Source organism: Notechis scutatus, chromosome 3 (assembly GCF_049901735.1).
Source record: "Notechis scutatus isolate UNSWTSFEM ecotype Mainland chromosome 3, rNotScu1.2, whole genome shotgun sequence".
In the NCBI taxonomy this organism is placed as follows: Eukaryota; Metazoa; Chordata; class Lepidosauria; order Squamata; family Elapidae; genus Notechis; species Notechis scutatus.
Window position 1 is genome coordinate 115,915,371 of NC_142011.1, and position 22,643 is coordinate 115,938,013.

At 41.0% G+C, this 22,643-nt stretch overlaps 2 protein-coding genes across 3 annotated transcripts in view; both read right to left on the minus strand.

Moving 5' to 3' along the window:
• LOC113426383 (protocadherin alpha-5-like) overlaps window positions 1-22,643 on the minus strand; it is a 239,202-nt gene that overhangs the window by 128,752 nt on the left and 87,807 nt on the right. The window lies entirely within an intron of this gene.
• On the minus strand, window positions 1,934-5,854 carry LOC148131371 (protocadherin alpha-5-like). Its single transcript, XM_087959000.1, has 2 exons — window positions 3,665-5,854; window positions 1,934-1,984 (listed from the first exon to the last, which is right to left on the minus strand). Exons 1-2 carry the CDS (start codon window positions 5,852-5,854, stop codon window positions 1,934-1,936), a joined length of 2,241 nt encoding a protein of 746 aa, XP_087815126.1.

Sequence of the window (22,643 nt, forward strand, 5' to 3'; positions counted from 1 at the left end):
TGGCAGAAATTGAAAAATGGCTTTCCTGCATCATTTTGATTTCCTATGCCACATAGTCCAATTACATTGCCGTCCTTAATTATTTCCCATTATAGCATTCCAATCCCCAACCATAGGCAACACATCTTACTACAACTGTTTTGTTTCATTCTGAACCTGACCAGGAAACTTATCAACCTCCTCTTCTTCTGCATTAGTACCTTCAGCATAAACTTGGATAATTGTCATATTAAAAGGTTCTCCACAAAGTCTAATTATTCAGTTATTGTGACTGCTCTGTATCCCAAGTATTTTTTTTTTACATTAACCTTTCTGACTGTGAAAGTGACATCATTCCTTCCTCATTTTTCATGTCCTGAGCAGTAAATAGTATGATCCTCTAACTTAGGGGTCCTCAAACATTTTAAACAGGGCCAATTCACGATCCCTCAGACTGTTGGGGGGGCAGACCGGCTGGGTGGGTATGGCTATATGGGCATGTGGGTGTGGCTATATGGGTGGGTGTGGCTGGGAGGTGTGGCTATGTGGGCATGTGACTGGGTGGGCATGGCCAATTTAGCAGTCTTGCCACTTGCCTAACTTCATTACAACAGCAGCTTCAGGCTCCATAAAACTCAGGAAACTCACATTTTGCAGCAATTCTTTTCAGCCCCAAGGAGCTTACAATCAACAAGTCTCTCTCTTTCTCTCTGGGAGATGAGAGCAAACCGTTGCTTAGGCAGGGCGGCTTCTGCAAACACTCAGAAAGGGCTCCAAAGCCATGATCTCCTGCATACTTTCCTCCCTCCCCACTTAAGTAGGGCAGCCTCTGCAAACACCTAGGAAGGGCTCCAAAGCCAAGGTATCTTGCATGCTTTCCTCTCTCCGCATTTAGGCAGGGCAGCTTCTGGAAGGTGTCCCCCACATGCTCCCCTCTCTCCCTGCACGCACTGGTCCTCCGGCTGCCAGTATCACTCCTCTGCCAATTCACCCTCCTCTGCTCATCCACCAACCCGCACCCTTCAGCCTTACCTTTACAAGCAGCGGTGAGCAGAAGTACACAGAAGTGCAGCTGCATTCTGCAAGGTATACATTAGGCCTATGGCTGTGGGAGGGGCAATGAGGGCGGTGGGAAAAGCCAGCCACGCAGGGAGTGGGTGGGAAGCCATGATCTCCTGCATACTACTGCATGGGCCGGATAGATTGTGTCAGTGGGCCGTATACAGCCTGCAGGCCATAGTTTGAGAATCCCTGCTCTAACTGAAATTGTCCAGTTCTGGCCTATTTCAATTATCTGTTCCTAAGATGTCAATGTATAGTTGATTAATTTCATCTTTTACTATCTCAAGCTATCCCATGTTCATGACTCCCATGCTTCATGTTCTCACTATAATTTTGTCTTTACAGCTTCAGATTTTTTTTCCTGCATAGCAACGTCACCAATTGGACATCCTGAAAACTTTAATCTAGTTATGTCATGAACACCATTAATAAGTTTTAAAAGATCCTCAGCTCTTCCTCAGTAGCCTGTTGAATGTTATTCGGTTTAAGGCATCTGGCATTGTATTGTCTATCACTTTATACTTTATATCTACATGGTTGTTTTGGTAAAATACTAGAGTGATATATTCCTGCACAGTATGTAATTAGGCCTTTGTCCTTATCACTAAAGTAATTATCAGCCTCCTGCATCTTCCTATATCATTGTTGCCCCATATGGGAGCCTGCTTACTTTAGCTGGGCAAATGGGATTAACTTCACACCTTGGTGACCTAGCTGGGATTTATATCCTTGGAATAAACTACTGGTGTTCTTCACTTCTCCCAGGAGCAACTTCCTAGCATGATGAGGCAGTACAGAGGACTTGAGGGGGCAAAGGCTTGATACAAGAATAGAGTGTAAAGCTATTGGAGGAATTCTGATGGATGAACCTCAAATGTCTATCTCAAAATTTTTATCCAGTATCATAATTCACATCTTCAAGGCCTCTGCCAACTCTGTTATTCTGTTAAATAACCCATATAAGAAACATTTATTTTAACAAGGCATTAAACACATTGAAGAAAAATTGATTTCCTGTGCAACGTAATCTTGAATGATTTTTATTCCTCAGATATTAGGCCAACAGATATAATGTCAGTATTGTTGATGAATCAATTATTTTCAGTCAGTGAGGACCTTTACAATATTGGTAGTCCTTGCTGTAACAGTGGTAATTGAGATAAAAACTCCATCACTAAGCAGGATGATCAGAAAGGACAATATCACATATTCACATCAACCTATGACAGGAGTTGCAACTGTTCCACTTGCTGCTGTTGAGCAAATCCCATCATGTCATTAAGCACAATGTCACATGATTGCCATTAGCAACTTCCTGCAAGCTTTCCCAGTGACTTTGTCACAAGCCAACAGTGAAGACCACAAAGAGTAAACGTATGATCTCAGGATATTGCAGTCATCATAACTGAGAGACTGTTGCAAAGTGTAAGCCATGTGATCATGTCACAGATCACATCAGAGATGCTACAATAGCTGCAATTACGCAGATCAGTGGTTAAGTCTCCTCATTCAGTGAAATCATAACTTTGAATGGTTGCTAAATGAGTGATTAACTGGTAGTCCCAGGTAAGGCCTACCTGTGTTAGAAATTGTGTTTTTAAAGGTAACAACAATATATGAGAATGAGGTTTTAAAAAAACATGCAATAACAAATGTTTTAAATATTTTTAAAAAGAAAACTATGCTTAAAAAGCACAATATTTTTTAAAAAATATAATTGAAAATTTCTATTCCATTCATTAAAGAATCAGTGTATCAACAAAAGGAAAATCAATACTGCACTAGTATCCATTTTAGAGCTTTATAGATCAGTTACAAATTAAAGAATCAGGCAAATAATGAACATCTTTCTTTATACTAGAGTAGAAGAGAAGACAAATTTCCTGATTGTAAAAAAAATTAGGATCTATTTTTGGCCATTCCCATTTTAAAAATATTTAATCAGAAAGACTACTAACCTGTTTCCCCGAAAATATGACCTACCCTGAAATTAAGTCCTAGCTTGATTTTTACATGTGTACCCAATATAAGCCTAGCCCCCAAAATAAGCCCTAATTAAGATCCTGCCCACTCCAGAGTGGATGGGTCAAAATTAAGTTGGGTGGGGGTGAGGGTGGTGGAGCTGCCTTACTACTTACCTGTGGACAGTTGTAGCCAGGCCTCACAACACCCCGACACCTGCCTTGCCAGCCCAATTTCTTCTGCAGCTGGCAAGGCTTGGCAAGGCTTTCCTGAAGGCCTCTATAGCTAATAACAAAGCCCCGGATTGATCTGGAGCTCTGTTATTGGCTGCAGAGGCCTTCACGAAAGCCTTGCCAGCCACAGAACAAGATCATGAAGGCCTCTGACAGCAAAAAGGAGGCCAGGGGTTAAGCGCGCAAGTGAGTCAGTAGATGACATCCCCCGAAAATAAGACCTGGTGCCTTTTTAGGTAGCAATATATATATATATATATAAACATGTAGGCATATGTAAAAGAATTACATAAGTTAGAAAACAGATTACAAGATTTTCAGCAATGAATTTCTTTAGAAATTATATATGATAAAATTTTTGAAACACTGATTTAAAATTGGCAGCAGGAAAATAAGAAGTTGAAAGAATTTCAAGCAGGATAACTTACCTCTTTGGATGTGTCTGGAAGCAGTTCACTCCCATTTCGATGTTCCACATTATCTGTAGAAACAGGAATATTGGGACTGAAAATCATAAGGTCACTCTTGGCACCAGCCTCTGTGCTCACACCTGCCAGGATGTGGCTGTGGCGATTGGAATAGGACCAGCTGCCTACTTCACTAGCACAGACGAGGGTGGCCATGCCAGGGCCATACACCATGGATTCCTTTGCCTTGGAGTGACATCGTAGAGCCATATAAACAAAAACGGCCAGCAGGAACAGGCTGGAAACAGAGCAGATGGCAATGATCAAATAGATGTTCATGGAGTTCACCAGAGGCATGAAGCTCTCTCCAGACTTGGGTAAGTGAACAGCTGTTTTGATGGTCTGGAAACTTGTCACCAATGACACACTCAGAGTAGCTGTAGCTGAGAGTTGAGGCTTCCCATGATCCTTCACAAGAACCAACACACTCTGGATTTTGCTTCCTTCTGACTCATCCAGAGAATATTTGGTACTCACCTCACCACTATACTGCCCTACAGTCCAAGGACCATGGCTTTCTTCAAGCAGTTCATAGCTTAGCCATGCATTGTATCCAGAATCTGCATCCAAAGCGTGGATCTTGCCTACAATATGCCCAGGCAACACAGGGACCACTAGAAGAATCAGGTTCTCTTCTGATGACCTTGATACAGAAGGTGCATTGTCATTCTCATCCATCACAAAGACTTGAACAGTCGCATTGCCACACAAGGAGGGCATTCCGGCATCCTTGGCTCTCACCTGGAACTCCAGCAGTTTCAACTCCTCATAGTCCAAGGACTGCAAAGCATAGAGCTTTCCACTCTCCGAATGTACAGAGATGTAGCTTGACAATGGCCAGAGATTCTCATCTATCCAGTAAGTGATCAGGGCATTCTCAGCTATGTCTGGGTCCGAGGCAGATACTGTGAAGATGTGAGCACCAGGGGGATTGTTCTCCTTCACAAAGACTGTGTAGGAGGGCTGTGGGAAAGCTGGAGCATTGTCATTTATGTCACTGATAGGCACTAAGAGGGTGAGACTGGAAGACAGTGGTGGAACACCTTGATCTTCCACTGTCACAACCATCCTGTACTCAGCCACCTGCTCTCGATCTAGGATTGCATCAACAATTAGGGAGTAGTAGTTCTTGAATGTGGACTCGAGTTTGAAGGGTACTCCAATGGGCCAGAGGAAACAGCTTATTTCTCCATTGTTGCCAGAATCCCTGTCAGAAGCCCTGATTATGGCTACCACAGTCCCTGGAGGGGAATCCTCTGGCAATGGCACAGAGAGAGAATTCACAGATAATTCTGGAATGTTGTCATTCATGTCCAAAACCTCAATGATGACTTTACAGTGCCCTGATAATGGAAAACTACCTTTATCTTTTGCCAGAATTGGAAGTTCATGAAAATTACTTTCTTCATAGTCCACTTTTCCAATCACTCTGATTTCACCTGTATCAGAATTGATACTAAATAGCTTTGTGACGTCTAGAGTTAGGCTATTACTAAAAAAATAAGAGATTTCCCCGTTAAGCCCTTCATCTAAGTCTGTTGCATTCAGATTAATAACTAATGACCCACTGGCTGTGTTTTCTAGCAACTTTACCCTATAAATAGATTGGTTAAACACAGGAGGGTTGTCATTCACATCCAGCACATTGATGACGAGCTGAACAGTTCCTGTGAGTTTTGGTTCACCCCCATCAGTGGCTGTCAGTACTAAATGATGCACAGGATTTTCCTCTCTGTCAAGTGGCACCTTCAATAGAAGTACTACAGATTTACTCTCATCTTCATCATTTCCTGAATCCAGAACAAAATGTTTGTTTGGACTGAGCCTGTAAGTCAATAGAGCATTAGTACCAATATCTGTATCAGATGCTCCTTCTAATGGAAATCGTGTAACTAATGTTACAAATTCTGCTATGCTCAGAATCTGTTCCCTGGTAGAGAAGACAGGAGCATTGTCATTAATGTCTTTGATTTCAACCTCTACATGGAAGAACCTCAGAGGTTTCTCCACAGTCACCTCCAGATGAACAATACAGTTTGCATTCTTGGCACACAGCTCCTCCCTGTCTATCCGGGAATTTACAAACAAGATCCCATTCTGCAGGTTTACCTCAAAATAGTCCTTCTCTCCTTTGGGCAGCATCCGGAACATCCGAGGCACCAGCTCACTCACCTCCAACTCCAGATCCTGAGCGATGCGGCCCACAAAGGCACCATGCTGAGATTCCTCCAGCACAGAATAATGGAGCTGGCCGCTCCCCATTTTCCAGACGGTGTAGAGGAGAAGAAGCTGCAGCAGCCCCTTCGGCCAGGTAAGCATTGCAGACACAACACCAGCAAGCTCTTCTCTTTTTCTCCAAATATCTTCACTTAAAGGTGTCAGGAGCAGAGCCCATCTAGCTCAGCCATACTGGCAATGTGTTCATAGGTTGAATCCTGGCTTGTTGAGCTTTCTCTGTTGTTCGGTATTTCCCTTGTGGATCTGGCTGGCAGAAATGTTGGTCCCTTTAAGGGAGGGGCTCTGCATTTTTAGTTTCACTTACAGGTTTTCCTTAGGAAACAGTGACCTCTTGTGACCAAAGTCAAAATGAGAATCAGACTTCCATTCTTCATTGAGCAAGCCTCTGTGATACTTTTTCCTTCAATGTCTTGCTAATCCTTTATGTATCTCTGATGTGCAGTTTTCCTTCTTCAAATGTATATTAATTTGAATCTGATACTGATCCCTTGATGCTTCCGTGGAATTGCATTATAATGGAATGGAATGTCTGGTTCTCTGGCCATTATTCCCATTGCTCACAATAGATGAGCACCAAACAGATGGGGGGAAGTTGAAGTAGTTGCAAAACATTTGAATCAGACTTTTGACCAAGATCATAAATATTGGAACATTAATTCCAAAGAAACTCATAATGGTATTCCAATGCTATGAAAGCAGAAGTTCTAGTTTTATTTTTGTGTTTGGCTGGATATGCACCTCTTGAACCTTTTAGATAAATGAGAAGCTAGGCAAGCTCTCAGAAAAGTCATGTGATGTCATAATTGGCTTATTCCTGAAATAGGTTACATGTTGCAATTAATCTAACCCACATGTTAGAGTACATTTTCAAAGTTTAGAAACTCTTGTTCCTTTCCTTGATTAGTCTGTTACTTTTAGTGTCATCAAGTCTACAAAGTGAACCATAGAATAACAGAGTTGGAAGGGACCTTGGAGTCCATCTAGTCCAACCATCCACCAAATGTCTGAGAGATGGCAGCCCAATCTCTTCTTGAAAGCTTCCAGTGATGAAACTCCCACAACTTCTGAAGGCAAGCTGTTCCATTGGTTAATTGTTCTGTTAAAAAATTTCTCCTTATTTCCAGGTTGAATCTCCCCTTGATCAGTTTCCATCCATTATTCCTTGTCTGGCCTTCAGGTGCTTTGGAAAATAGCTTGACTCCTTCCTCTCTGTGGCAGCCCCCCAAATATTGGAACATACCATGTCTTCCCTGGTCCTTTTCTTCACTAGACTAGCCAAGCCTAGTTCCTGCAAATGTTCTTTTAGCCTCCAGTCCCCTAATCATCTTGATTGCTCTTCTCTGCACTTTTTCTAGAACCTCAACATTTTTTTTATAGTGTAGTGACCAAAACTGTATGCAGTATGGTTTAAGTGTGGTCATTGGATGAGATGAGATTAGATTCAACTTTATTGTCATTGCCATGGATACAGACAACGAAATGCAGTTAGCATCCAACCAGAAGTGCAAAACAACAGTAAAATATAAACATATGTATACAAATATGCAAGGCATCTATGAATATGTCAATGGAAAACACAACAAAATGTATGTACACGAGCACACAAAATAAGTGTGACTGCACATATATGAACATATACAACTGTACAAAATGTTTATGGACACATTGAATATAAATACAAATGCACAGAGAATTATACAAAATACATCATATATTATCAAGGGAAGCATCAGCATATGTTTGGGGACAAACGAACTGAGGAGTTCAGCAAGGAAACCGCTGTGTGGTAAAAGCTGTTCCCTAGCCTGCTGGTTTTAGACTGCAGGCACCTGGACCTCCTTCCAGATGGAAGAAGAGTAAACAGTTTGTGGGCTGGATGGAAGGGGTCCTTAACGATGCTGTGGGCTTTACGCAGACATCATTTCCTCTGAATGTCCACAATGGCAGGAAGTGGAATCCCTATAATGCATTGGGCGGTTTTCACCACCCTCTGTAATGCCTTTTTTTCTTTTATAGTGCAATTTCCATACCAAACTGAGATAAAGCTAGTTAAGATGCTCTCAACTGTGCAGCGGTAGAAATTAGTCAGAATAGCTGAGGAGAGGTGATTCTTCCTCAGTAATCTCAGGAAGAAGAGGCGCTGGTGAGCTTTCTTAATCAGACTAGTGGTGTTAATCTGCCAGGACAAGTCCTCAGAGAGGTGGATCCCCAGGAACTTGAAGCTGGTGACACGTTCTACCATTCTCCCATTGATGTATATAGGAGTGTGTGTGTGACCATTCTTTTTCCTGAAGTCCACAATGAGCTCTTTGGTCTTGTTAGTATTAAGTAACGTTATTGTCAGCGGAACACGTAGCTAGGCACTGCACCTCCTCCCTGTACTCTGAATCGTCGTCATCGTTGATGAGTCCAATCACCATAGTATCGTCTGCGAACTTGATAATGGTGTTAGAGCCATACACAGGCCCTGCAGTCATAGGTGAAGAGAGAGAACAGGAAGGGGCTCAGCACACAGCCTTGGGGTATGCCAGTACTCAGTGTGATAGTAGATGAAGTGGAGTTATTCAACTTGACATGTTGTGGTCTGTTTGTCAAAAAGTCCAGTATCCAATTACAAAGAGTAGTGTTAATACCAAGGTCACCAAGTTTAGTGATCAGCCTGGAGGGAATGACTGTATTAAATGCTGAAGTCAACAAACAGCATTCTAGCATAGGTATTCTTATTGTCCAGGTGTGTTAAAGTGGTGTGTAATGCTATAGAAACAGCATCCTCGGTACTCCTGTTCTTGCTGTAGGCAAATTGGTAAGGGTCCAGTGTAGTTGGGAGGCAAGTTTTGAGATGTGCCAGGACTAGCCGCTTGAAGCATTTCATGATTGTAAGTGTAAGTGCTATAGGGCAGTAGTCATTCAGACACTCTGGCTTGGAGTGTTTAGGCACCGGCACGATGGAAGTGGTCTTGAAGCAAGTTGGTACAGTTGCTTGGGAAAGAGACAGATTGAAAATGTCAGTCAAAACCACAGACAACTGTTCAGCACAAGCCCTAACTACATGTCCTGAAATGCCATCAGGGCCCGCAGCTTTACGTGTGTTGATCCGGCTCAGAACAGCGCAGACTTCAGTGGTAGAGAGTGTGAGGAGCTGTAAGTTTACAGAGGGTCTGATCTTGGTGACTATCTCCTGGTTGTCTCATTCAAAGCGAGCATAAAAATCATTTAGCTCGCTCATCAAGAAATGAGACATTAGCAAATGAGGGAGTAAAATGGACAGGCTTGTAGTCGGTAATATTTTTGATGCCCTGCCACATGCATCGAGGACTGGAGTTAGCAAAATGATCCTCAATACGCTTATAGCTACGCATTGCTTTCTTAATACCCCTTCTCAAATTGGCCCTAGATGCACTATAGGCCTGTCTGTCACCGGATCTGAAGGCAACGTCTCAAGTCTTAAACAAGAAACGGACCTCCCTATTCATCCATGGCTTCTGATTAGGATATATGATGATCTGTTTTTCAGTTGTAACACTGTTGATTGTGAAGTTAATATGATCCAAAATGGAGGAGATATATTTATCAATGTCCATGTGAGAGTCAGAGGTAGCTTGAGAGGCAAATATACTCCAGTCCATGTGCTGAAATCGGTCCTCAGTATATTATCTGATTCTTCTGGCCAAACTTTGATTGTAGTCACAGAGGGGTTCACATGTTGGATGAGCAGTGTGTATTTAGGGAGTAGGAACAATGGGAGGTGATCAGACTGTCCCAGGTGGGGGAGACAGAAAATGCTGTATGCATCTTCAACATTAGTGTAGACCTGATCCAATGTTTTATTCCCTCTTGTATGACATAAAATAGTCTGATGAAATTTAGGAAGTACTGTTCTCAAGTTAGAGTGATTAAAATCACCCCCAACAATGAAAGCAGCCTCAGGATGCGATGCTAATTGTTTGCTAATGGCTGCATATAGTTCTTTCATTGCTAGCTTGGCATTAGCATCCACTGGGATATATGCAGCAGTTATTATTAAAGAAGTGAACTCTCTTGGTAGGCAAAAAGGTCTACACTTGATCACGAGGAATTCCACGTTAGCAGAGCAATGTTTCTTAACAATAGCAGAGTTTGTGCACATAAATGCATAAACCCCCATCTCTAATCTTACTGGAGCCTTCCACTGTTCTGTCCAGCCGTAGAGTATAGCGACCAGCTAATTCAATAGTGCTATTGGGAATGCCACTATTCAAACATGTTTCCGTAAAAATGATGATGTTACAATCCTTTGTTAGTAGCAATACGAATCCTTTGTTGGTAGCAATACGAAGTCGAAGTTCATCCATCTTATTTGCCAGAGAGCGTACTTTACGAAGAAAAATGCTAGGTAAAGACAGCCGATGCGGCTTTAGCCTTAGCTTAGCTCTCAAACCTCCACGCCTCCCTCGTCTTTGTTTACGATCTTGACACTGCCTGTGAGCACTTCCGCCCAGCCGGGAAGAGTGCGTAGCCTCTGATATCTTGGAGATCTCAGCAGGGATGAGACGAATGTCTAAAATGTCACTGTTGTGATAAATAAAGCCGATTTCCAAAAGTTCCTGTCGACTGTAGGAAGTCAAACCCAGACTGTTTTGTGTAAACAGACTGGCTACGAATAAAAAAACAACTATTAGCTTGCAAATTCTAGGTAGACACTGAGCCTCATGTTGTGCATGTGCCACCATCTTGTGGTAGAGTCATACTAGTACTACTAGAACTCGTGGTCTTAGATGTTGTTCCTTACCACTATTATATTGCCAAATTATTTTTAGGAGACTATAGAAGGCATTCTAAGTCATTAGTAAAGTCCCTGCTCAGAAATAAATAAATAAATAATTAGGTAGTGAAACCAGTTTCAAAATTCTATTTATGTGATCCCTTGAAAACTACATTGGATTGGTATAAAAACTATGTATCTATGTCTCTGTTTTTTCATTTGCATTCTCTTTTTTTTCTTTTTTCTTTTTTTCTTTAGTTCCTTTTTATTTTGCATTGCTTTTTTACTTTCATGGTTTTTTTTATTCCTTTTTTCCACATCTTATTTTCATATGACCTGTTTAGCATGTACTTTTTTGTATTAAATCTTGTGAGGAGAAGAAAAAAGTACAGAAATTCAAACAATTACTCTTTTATATTTCATTTCAAGTGAATTAATGAGTCTGTCATGGAATGTCATTGAATAACCTCATATAACAATTTTCATTAGCCTGGAAAGAAAATTTCATGAACATAAGTCACAACTTGTTAACCTTGAATCAAGAGGGTCTATCTCATTTTTTACACAAACCTTTACTGTAGTTTTTGTTTCCTCAGGTAGAATAGCCCAAGTATACTCCATTCATGTAACAGATAGCAATTGTCCACTATTCCAAAAAGGATAAAATTTCAAAGGGAATACATATATAGGTAAGATTTGCCTCACTATTATTTCATTTTAGTCTAACACTTGTAACTTTGTTGCAATAGTTTTAGAAAGAGAAATAAGGTTTGAAGCTATTTAAATTATAGTGAAAAAACTGAACATCAACATATTAAGAAATATGGATTTATCCTCTTTATTTATATAATATAAAAACTGGTCAGACTGGTCAATATTGTGTTATTCTTATATGGTCGAGGATTAATTATTAAAGTTTCAAGTATAGTTGTCAGTTTCCTTTTTTCTATTTTTCCTTTGTTTTAAGTATACTTTTCTGATGTGTTCCCTCCCTCCTTTCCTCCCCTAAAATGACAAAAAGGAAAATAAATTTAGCTATGTAAAGTTGCAAGCCTTGGGATCTATTACAATAGACACAGAAGCTTCACGCTACATACTTGCCTTCAGTTTGATGATTGGCTAAAGATCTAGAAGATTGACAAACTTGAGCACTGGGTCCTATCCAACAAGAGGCAGTAAGTAAAGCAAGGTCCTTGCATTTAGGAAAAACTAAATGCATAGGTATAGAATAGGTGGTACTTGGCTCAACAGTATTAACCGTGAGAAGTATCTAGGTGTCCTAGTGGACCTATCCAAGTATGAACCAGCAGTGTGCTGCAGCTGCCAAAAAAGCCAATGCAGTCCCAAGATGCATCAAACAGAGGAACAGAATCAAGATCACAAGAAGTGATAATACCACTTAATACCACGCTAGTGAGGCCACACTTGGAATACTGCATGCAGTTCTAGTCACCACAATACAAAAAAGATGTTTCAACTCTAGAAGAAGTGCAGAGGAGAGCAACAAAGATGATTAAGATACTGGAGGCTAAAGCATATGATGAACTGTTGAGGGAGCTGACTATGTCTAGTATTTCTTTCAACATGTAATTCTTTTAACATTTCTTTCAACAAGTGAAAAACAAGAAAAAAGTCAAGGAAACAACTGGTCCATAAATGGGAGAAGATGACAGGGAGGTAACAGACAGCAAGAAGAAAGTTAAAATGCTTTATTCATTCCTTGCATCTTTTCCTTTTTCATTACATAAAAGGAAAAAATAGTCTAAACTATCCAAAACAGTACCAAGAATACAAGTCAAAATAGGCAAGACAATGGTAAGAGAACACCAGACCACTCTAGACAAACCCAAATCACCAGGATCAGATGGATTACATCCCAGAATTCTGAAGGAGCCAGCAGATGTGATCACAGAACCATATATTTCAAAGATCCTGGAGCATGGGTGAAGAGGACTGGAAAAGAGCTGATGTTGTTCCAGTGTTGAAATGGGGGGAAATGAATCCAGGAAACTATACACCAAACAGCCTGACATCAATAACCAAGAAGATTTTTAACAAGATAATCAAGCAATGAATCTGCAAACACTTAGAAACCGAAAAGTCAGCGGACCATGCCAGACAAACCTTATCGATTTTTTTCCCCATAAAGTCACTAAATCTGTGGAACAGGAAAATGCTGTGGACATAGTTGACTTAGACAGTAAGAAATTTGACAAAGTAGGCCACAGTCCACTTCTTGGTAAGATAGAAAAATCACCACCAGAAAGATTTTTAACTGGCTGACTAATTATACTCAATTGCAGTTGTTAATGGAACTACATATAAATGGAGGAAAGCACATAGTGGGCTATTTCGAAGTTCTGTCTTAGGGTCAGTACTCTTCAACATCTTTATAAACAATTTACATAAGGGGAATTCATCAAATTTGCAGACAACACCAAGCTGGGAGAAACAGTCAACACTGAAGAACATAGGCTCAAAATCTAGAAAGACCTTGACAGACCTGAACACTGGGCCCTATCCAGCAAAGTGCAATTCAGAAAAGGTCTTACACTTAACCAAGAAAACCCAAATGCACAGGTATAGAATAGGTTGTACCTGGCTCAACAGCAGTAACTGTGAAAGGGATCTAGGTGTCCTAGTGGACAATCATGTAAATATTAGCCAGCAGTGTCTTGCAGTTCCCCCCCCCAAACCCCCCCCCCAATGCATAGTCAAAGTCAAATGGAGTGCTAGGTCAACTTGATACTGCGCTACTAAGACCACAATTAGAATGCTGTGTCCAATTTTGGACAAAAAGATGTTGAGACTCTAGACAGGAATAACAGAATAACAGAGTTGGAAGGGACCTTGGAGGTTTTCAATCCCACGCATGAGCAGGAGACTCTATACCATTTCAGAGAAATGGCTGTCAGTATCTTCTTTAAAACATCCAGCGATGCAGCACCCACAACTTCTGGAGGCAAACCATTCCAACTGATTAATTATTCTAATTGCTATTTCTGGGTTGGTTCTCTCCTTAATTAGTTTCCATCCATTGCTTCTTGTCCTGCTTTGGAAAATAGGTTGACCCCCCTCTTCTTTATGGCAGGCCAATATTCCAATATTCCTAGATATTGGAACGCTGCTATCATGTCACCCCTATTCCTTCAACTTTCATGGAAAACCATGTTTCACACACACATCCAGTCAAATCCACATTAGGCTTTGGATAATCCATGGTTAATCAGTAGAGAAAAAGGAAAGAGTGCAAGGAAGAGCAATAAAGATGATTAGGGGACTGGAGATGAAAGTATACAATGAATAGTTGCAGGGATTGGTTATGCCTAGTCTAATGAAGAGAAGGACGAGGAATGATATGACAGTAGATTTCCAATACTTGATGGGATGTCACAGAGAAGACAGGATGGACTTATTTTCCAAAGCACCAGAAAGCAGGAAGTATGGGTGGAAATTTATTAAATAGACCCAACTAAGGAGAAATTTCCTGATAATGAAAACAATTAATCAAGGGAAATATTTGCCTCCTGGAGTTGTTGGGGTCAATCACTATAGGTTTTCAGGAACACACTGGACAACTATTTGTCCAGGATGGTATGTGGTCTTTACATTGAGCAGCTAGTTGGACTTAAAAACTTCTAAGGTCCTTTGCAGTCCTATATTCTATGAGTTTTTGATCAGTATTCTTTCAATAGATATTTCGAGTCAGCTTTAGATTCATTGAATTAGAAAAGGTATCATGTTCACATATAACAATCTTATTAATCAGAACGTTATAGTACAAGTTGTCAAATGCCTTGGTGAAATAAGTATATTAGGTGTTCATACCATTCCTACAATTTCAGTAAGTTGAGTAACTCTTACATTAAGTAAAACATCACCCAGCTGACCTTGGCTGATGTCAAGAAAGTAAACATGGCTGGACTGTGAGTACATAGATGAGGGAAGACTAAGACATCCCCAGCTTATAAAATAGATTGTGAAGATAAAAATACCTCACAGACTGGCAAAGCACATCTTTGCTGAGAAAAATGTCTGATTAAACAAATAAAGTCCCCATTTGACAGATTCTTGAAAACTCCAAGATTTACTGCTTAATTGCTCTATGAGTTTCTCAGAATACAGCGAGAATTCCTTGAGCTCCATCATCTTCAGTTAGATAGGTTGGAGTTCCCTGCTAGCTGCCCTTTGCTGAGAACTTGGGAAACTCAGGTTCACACAACTTGACAAAGTTGGGAAACATTGCTGATCCTCCCCTGTACCAATGTCAGGATGTCAAAACCTTAGATTCCCAAATCTTATTTTGTTGAAGGATGCAAGGATTTCCCTCTTCCAATTCCCTCATATTTCATCTATTCTCCCAGATTATTCATTCAGCTACATAAGTTGAAGACTTGGGTTTTCATATGACACAATCCTTCCCCACTCCCAAAACACACACTAAGTTGACACCATTCTCAAATATTTGAATTATAGAATGTAAGGATTGGATTGGACAATAAAACAATATTATCCCAAGACTAATCCTATATTATAAGCATAGAAATAGGATGCTACGTGGATAACAAAGACGCCAAGAGCTGCACTCACCTTTTTAGCAGAATCTGGGGGCACATCCACCCCATTGATAAGTTCCCCATTATCTGCAAAGACAGGAATGTTGGGACTGAAAATCATGAGGTCACTCTTGGCACCAGCCTCTGCGCTCACACCTGCCAGGATGTGGCTGTGGCGATTGGAATAGGACCAGCTGCCCACTTCACTGGCACACACCAGGGTGGCCATGCCAGGGCCATAAACCATGGATTCCTTTGCCTTGCAGTGGCATCGCAGGGCCACATAGATGAGAGTTGCCAGCAAGAAGAGGCTGGAAACAGAGCAGATGGCAATGATCAGATAGATGTGGATCGAATCCACCAGGGGCATGAAGCTCTCGCTTGACCTTTGAAGATTAGTATCTGTTTTGATTGCCTGACCACTTGTCATAAGTGACACACTCAAGGTGGCGGTGGCTGAAAGTTGTGGCTTTCCATGATCCTTCACAAGAACAAGGACACCCAGGGTTTTGCTTGCTTCTGATTCATCAAGAGGATATTTGGTACCCACCTCACCACTATACTGTCCTACAGTCCAAGGACCATGGCTTTCTTCAAGCAGTTCATAGCTTAGCCACGCATTATATCCAGAATCTGCATCCAAAGCATGGATCTTGCCTACAATATGCCCAGGCAACACAGGGACCACTAGAAGAATCAGGTTCTCTTCTGATGACCTTGATACAGAAGGTGCATTGTCATTCTCATCCATCACAAAGACTTGAACAGTCGCGTTGCCACACAAGGAGGGCATTCCGGCATCCTTGGCTCTCACCTGGAACTCCAGCAGTTTCAACTCCTCATAGTCCAAGGACTGCAAAGCATAGAGCTTTCCACTCTCCGAATGCACAGAGATGTAGCTTGACAATGGCCAGAGATTCTCATCTATCCAGTAGGTGATCAGGGCATTCTCAGCTATGTCTGGGTCAGGCAGATACTGTGAAGATGTGAGCACCAGGGGATTGTTCTCCTTCACAAAGACTGTGTAGGAGGGCTGTGGGAAAGCTGGAGCATTGTCATTTATGTCACTGATAGGCACTAAGAGGGTGAGACTGGAAGACAGTGGTGGGATGCCTTGATCTTCCACTGTCACAACCATCCTGTATTCAGGCAACTGCTCTCGATCTAGGATTGCACCAACAATTAGGGAGTAGTAGTTCTTGAATGTGGACTCGAGTTGGAAGGGTACTCCAATGGGCCAGAGGAAACAGCTTATTTCTCCATTGTTGCCAGAATCCCTGTCAGAAGCCCTGATTATGGCTACCACAGTCCCTGGAGGGGAATCCTCTGGCAATGGCACAGAGAGAGAATTCACAGATAATTCTGGGATGTTGTCATTCATGTCCAAAACCTCAATGATAACTTTACAGTGCCCTGATAACTGAGAATTGCCTTTATCTTCTGCTACAATTGGCAGTTCATATAACTTGCTTTCTTCGTAATCCAATTTCCCAATCACTCTGATTTCCCCAGTATCAGAATTTATACTAAACATCTTTGTGACATAATCTAGGCTATCAGTAAAACAATAAGAGATTTCCCTATTAATCCCTTCATCTAAGTCAGTAGCATTCAGAGTAATGACTAATGACCCACTAGCTGTATTTTCTAGCAACTTTACCCTATAAACAGATTGGTTAAAGACAGGAGGGTTGTCATTCACATCCAGCACATTGATGACTAGCTGAACAGTTCCTGTGAGTTTTGGTTCACCCCCATCAGTGGCTGTCAATACTAAATGATGCACAGGATTCTCCTCTCTGTCAAGTGGCACCTTCAATAGAAGTACTACAGATTTGCTATCATCTTCATCATTTCCTGAATCCAGAATAAAATGTTTGTTAGGGCTGAGCTTGTAAGTTAATAGAGCATTACTACCAATATCTGAATCAGATGCTTTCTTAAAAGGGAATCGAGTACCAGAGGCTGTTGTAAATTCTGCTATGCTCAAGATCTGTTCCCTGGCAGAGAAGATGGGAGCATTGTCATTAATGTCTTTGATTTCAACCTCCACATGGAAGAACCTCAGAGGTTTCTCCAGAGTCACCTCCAGATGAACAATACAGTCTGCATTCTTGGCACACAGCTCCTCCCTGTCTATCCGGGAATTTACAAACAAGATCCCATTCTGCAGGTTTACCTCAAAATAGTTCTCCTCTCCTTTGGACAGCATCCGGAACATCCGAGGCACTAGCTCACTCACCTCCAACCCCAGATCCTGGGCGATGCGGCCCACAAAGGCACCATGCTGAGATTCCTCCAGCACAGAATAATGGAGCTGGCTGCTCCCCATTTTCCAGGCGGTGTGGAGCAGAAACAGCTGCAGCAGCCCCTTCGGCCAGGTAAGCATTTCAGACACAACACCAGCAAGCTCTTCTCTTTTTCTCTAAATATCTTGATTAAAAGGTGTCAGGAGCAGAGCCCATCTAGCTCAGCCATACTGGCAATGCGTTCATGGCTTGAATCCTGGCTTGTTGAGCTTTCTCTGTTGTTCGGTATTTCCCTTGTGGATCTGGCTGACAGAAATGTCGGTCCCTTTAAGGGAGGGGCTCTGCATTTTCAGTTTCACTTACAGGGTTTCTTTAGGAAACAGTGACCTCTTGTGATCAAATGTCAAAATGAGAAACAGACTTCCATTCTTCATTGATCCTCTGTGATATTCTTTCCTTAAGGCTTCAAGGGCCTGCTATTCCTTCATGTATTTCTGATGTGTAGTTTTCCTTCTTTTGTTCTTTAATATTACATTAATTTGAATCTTATATTGATCTCTTGTTGTTTCCATGGAATTGCATTATAATGGAATGGATATTTGTCTGGTTCTCTGGCCATTTTTCCCACTGCTCCCAATAGATGAGCACCAGACAGATTGGGGAAAGTTGAAGTACTTGCAACCCATTTGAATCAAACTTTTGACCAAGATCACAAACATTGGAACATTAATTCCAAAGGAACACGTAACGATATTCCAATGCTATGAAAGCAGAAGTACTTTTCTAGTTTTATTTCTGAGTTTGGGCAGGTATGCAGTTCTTGAACCTTTTAGGCAAATGACAAACAGGGCAAGTTGTCAAAACTCATGTGATGTCTTAACTGACTTATTCCTGAAATAAATTACATGTTGCTATTAATCTAACCCACATATTAGAGTGCATTTCCACAGGGTAGTAACCAGGGATGGATTTCAAAAATGTTAGCAACAGGTTCACTGCCTGGTTGTTGAGAGGGCGTGGCCATGGTGGGTGTGGCCTAGTCAGCCTCCTGCACCATGGCAGGGGGGCGCTTTTGCCCTCCCCGTGCTCCAGAGGCTTTCCTCGAGCCCCAGAGAGGGCGAAAATGGCCTCCCCAGGCTCTGGAGGCTCTCTGTAAGCCGGAAACGAGCCTGTTTCCAGCCTACCCAAATTCCGGGTGGCCCGTTTTTCACCCTCCCCAAGCCTCCATGCACAGCCTGCATTTACCTGTATCCAAAATGAGCCTTGTGGGGACTCCTGGGAGGGGCAGGGCTGGATGGGCGGGGCCAGCCATTAGTGGGATTTGGGGATTCTCCAAACTGTGCAGAATCTTAGCTAGAGGATCTCCTAAACTCCTGTGAACCCCCAGCAACCCATCCCTGGTAATAATTCTCGGTCCTTTCCCTGATTAGTCTGTTACTTTCAGTATCATCACCGAGTCTACAAAATCTTATTCCTTACCATCATTATATTGCCAAAACAATATTTAGGAGACTATGTTCCTGCCTCAGAATAAATAAATAATTAGGTAGTGACATTAATTTCAAAATTATTTTTATATGATCCCTTGAAAATTATATTGTATTGTTATAAAAACTAGGTATCTATTTCCCTGTTTTTGCATTTGCATTCTCTCTTTTTGTTTTTATTGTGTTCCCTTTTTTATTCTGCCTCATTTCTTTTTACTTTCATAAATTTTTTTACATATATTTTTATTGTTTACAAATATAGATATCAAACACAGTACAACCGATCTAGCATGGGTGACTCATAGCATTTCCAATATTCCAATTAACAATCTCTACTGCGTATAAAGAAAATCTTCACAAAATGTTTTATAGATGGCATTTTTCACCATCAAGATTAGCAAAGATGTTTAACAATAAGTCTGCAAAATGTTGGAAATGCTATGAGTCACCCAGCTCGTATTATCATATGTGGTCAACATGTCAAAAAGCAAAAAAATATTGGATAAAACTCCATACATGGCTGGAAAAAATGATAAAACAGCATATTGACTTGAAACCAGAGATATAATCAAGGAAGAGAAGGAAACTGAATACTTTCTGACTTGGGACTTATTTTATCAATGGCTCGCTGGAAAAAACAGGAGCTAGATACAGGGAAATAGATGGACAGTAACAGTGATATAAGAAAGGCATGTTGTAAGTAAATACTATTAATATTATTATTGATACTACTATATTTAACATAAATGTAATGAATATTGTTGTAAACATTTTGATTATTATATCCTAAAATATTTGCACCCAGACAATACACAGTTTGATTGAAATTGGAATTTTTATAAGCTATAGAAATAAAAACTTGGAACAAAAAAAAAAAGAATTCATGGGTGGTTCATCTGTCAGCCCCACAGATAGCTTTTTCCCTTGGGCATATGGGTGATTTTTAAGGGTTTTCTATTACCGTTGTTCTACTCCTAACAATCAGCTTGAGGGTCACCAAGAGTTACACAAAGAACTATAGCTTAATTAATCCCTGTAATGTCTATGGAGATTCTCAATCATCCAGGTCATGGTTGTCCCAAAGGTGCTTTTCAAAAGGCAACTGGACTTTGTTTTTTCTTAAAAATATTTCACTTCTCATCCATGACCTTCTTGGATGAGAGTGAAACATTTTCAAGAAAAAAATAAAGAAAATCCAGTTGTCTTTTGAAAAGCACCTTTGGGGCTATTGTCTGCAGTCTGGATGAACTAGCCAAGATAATGTGTTTAGGGGGCTTCTACTTGGTAATAGTGATTTGGGAGATTATAGCCAGTCCCCAGAAATGAAAGGAGTCCTCTTGTCTCTGGAAGCTGGCTGCTGGGCCCCACATGGTAAACACTGCATGCCAAAATCCTGCTTGGATTTTGAGATGGACCTTTTTCGGTCAGCTCTCAAAACAGGGGACAGTTCTATTGACAGGCTGTAGTGGCTTTTGACCTTTCTTGCCAGCTTCCCTATTGACTTTCTGGAGAAGCCGGCAAGGAAGATTTCAAATGGTGATCATTTGCACTTGGCAACCAGTCATAAAGGGGATTTGATTGCCAAATGCCCAGATAACAATCAAGTGACAAGGGGGCACTGCAACAACCATAGCTTTGGATCATTAAGCAGACCTATAAAAATGAAACATCCCAGCCTCAGAGTATTCCAAAACTTTCAGCCACACTTTTATCTGGGTTGAGCCCATCAAAATCTGGTGAGAGATCAAGAAGAACCAGTATGACTGCATTACCCTCATCTCAGCTCTGTCAGTGGCCATGTGTCAATCAGGCCAATGATCTCTCTGTGTTATGTCCCGATCTGAAATCTAAGTGAAAGAAATTCAAATAAACCGTTTCCTCCAGGACCCTCTGTAATGACAGCAGCATCACCTTCTCAAAAATCTTCCTTATTTCGGAGACTGTTCCAAAATGCTCAAATACAAATGGATCTAGTGAAGGCTTCTTAGAAACAGCAGGAAAACTACTATGATTCTTTTTACTTTTATTTGATCTTTGAATCAATTTCTATCTGTCTATTAGTATATCAGTTCAAGATTTGAAATTCCTTCTAAGTTTGAAGATTTTTGGAATGCTTTCCTTGATTTCCTCAAGTCTGTTTCGGTCTTTGATGTTGTTACAAATCTTATAATACTGTTTCTTGCTTCTTCTAAGACTTCTCTAAAATTCTTTGTTAGGTTTCTGTCCTTACATCTTTGTCTTGGTTCTGGCTTCTTTTCTGGGAAATTTCTATTTTTTGTTCTATGGAAATGTTTGTACCACAGTTCCTTGGATATTTTGGGCTTCAAAGCAATTCTGGATGTTCTCCTTTGAAATTCTACAGTTACTCCCTGGTCACATTTTTGTTCTTATAACTGAATTCTTCTACTTCCTTGTATCAATGATATAGTCCCGTGATGGCGAACCTATGGCACGCGTGCCAGAAGGGGCATGCAGAGCCATCTCTGCCGGCATGCGAGCCGTCGCCCTGGATCAAATTCACTGTGCATGCATGTGTGCCTCCCACCAACCAGCTGATTGCTGGGTAACTGTTGTGTCATGCACAGGGAGCGGGGGGGCGCACAGGAGATGCATGTGCATGCACAGAGGCATGGGGGCTGCATGCACACGCGCAGAGTCGCTCAGCGTGCAGGGGGTTGTGTGTGCATGCGCAGGGGGAGGGGGTCATGTGCACATTGCATTATGGGTGCAGGCACGTGCACACTTTTGACACACTGATATAGTCAGTTCAATTTCTGCATAATCTATCTGGGTATGTCTATATATGTGTGTGTGTGTGTGTGTTTTGTTGAAGATGGTGTTAGCAAAGAAGAAATCTTTGTGTTATGTATTGAGCATATAAGGTTGTGTTAAGCCCTGCTACAGTGCAACTAACTTTAGATGATCCTAACTGTTAACTCCAACTGTTTTGGAGGGAAACAGAACATTCATATTTGGGCGGGGTTTTCAAGTTTTATGAGGTCCCTTATTAAGGTCCTATGGGCCCAGAGTGTAAAATTACAGGCTTTTGCCTGCTGTTCCTTAGTTCCAGTTTGAGTCAATAAATTGCTGTTGCAGCTATGCTGACCTGCTGCTTGCCTGCTGAAGCCCACTACATAATACTTTGGACTGACAGAAATTGATGTGTAAATCTCCTACTTCATTTACATTTTCTAGGCCATGGAATCCAACTCTATTTTCTTCCTTAAGTTTTCTAACTTTTGCAATCCAGTATACATAAGCATCATATTTTGCTTCCAAGTTCTATTGAATATTCAAATTGCAATTTGACCATAAGACTTATTAAAGAGTATTAAAGAGTTGTCCATGAAGTCCAATTAATATTATTTGGTCATTAGTTGCAGTATAGCCAAGTATTGCTCTTGTTCTATTCTTCCTGACTATGACGACAATGGTCTCATTTCTCTGCTTTTCATGTCCTAAGTAATAAGCCATGTCATCTTCTTGATTAAACATGTTCCAATGCATTTCATTTCAATTTTCTAATGCCTAAAATATCAATGTGTGGTTGATCCATTTCCTGTTTCTCTGTGGTTGTTGTTTTTTTTGTAAATTTTATTGGTTTTTAAAAACAAACATAAACAAACAAAACATAAAACATAAAACATAAAACATCTTTTTTGAAAGCAG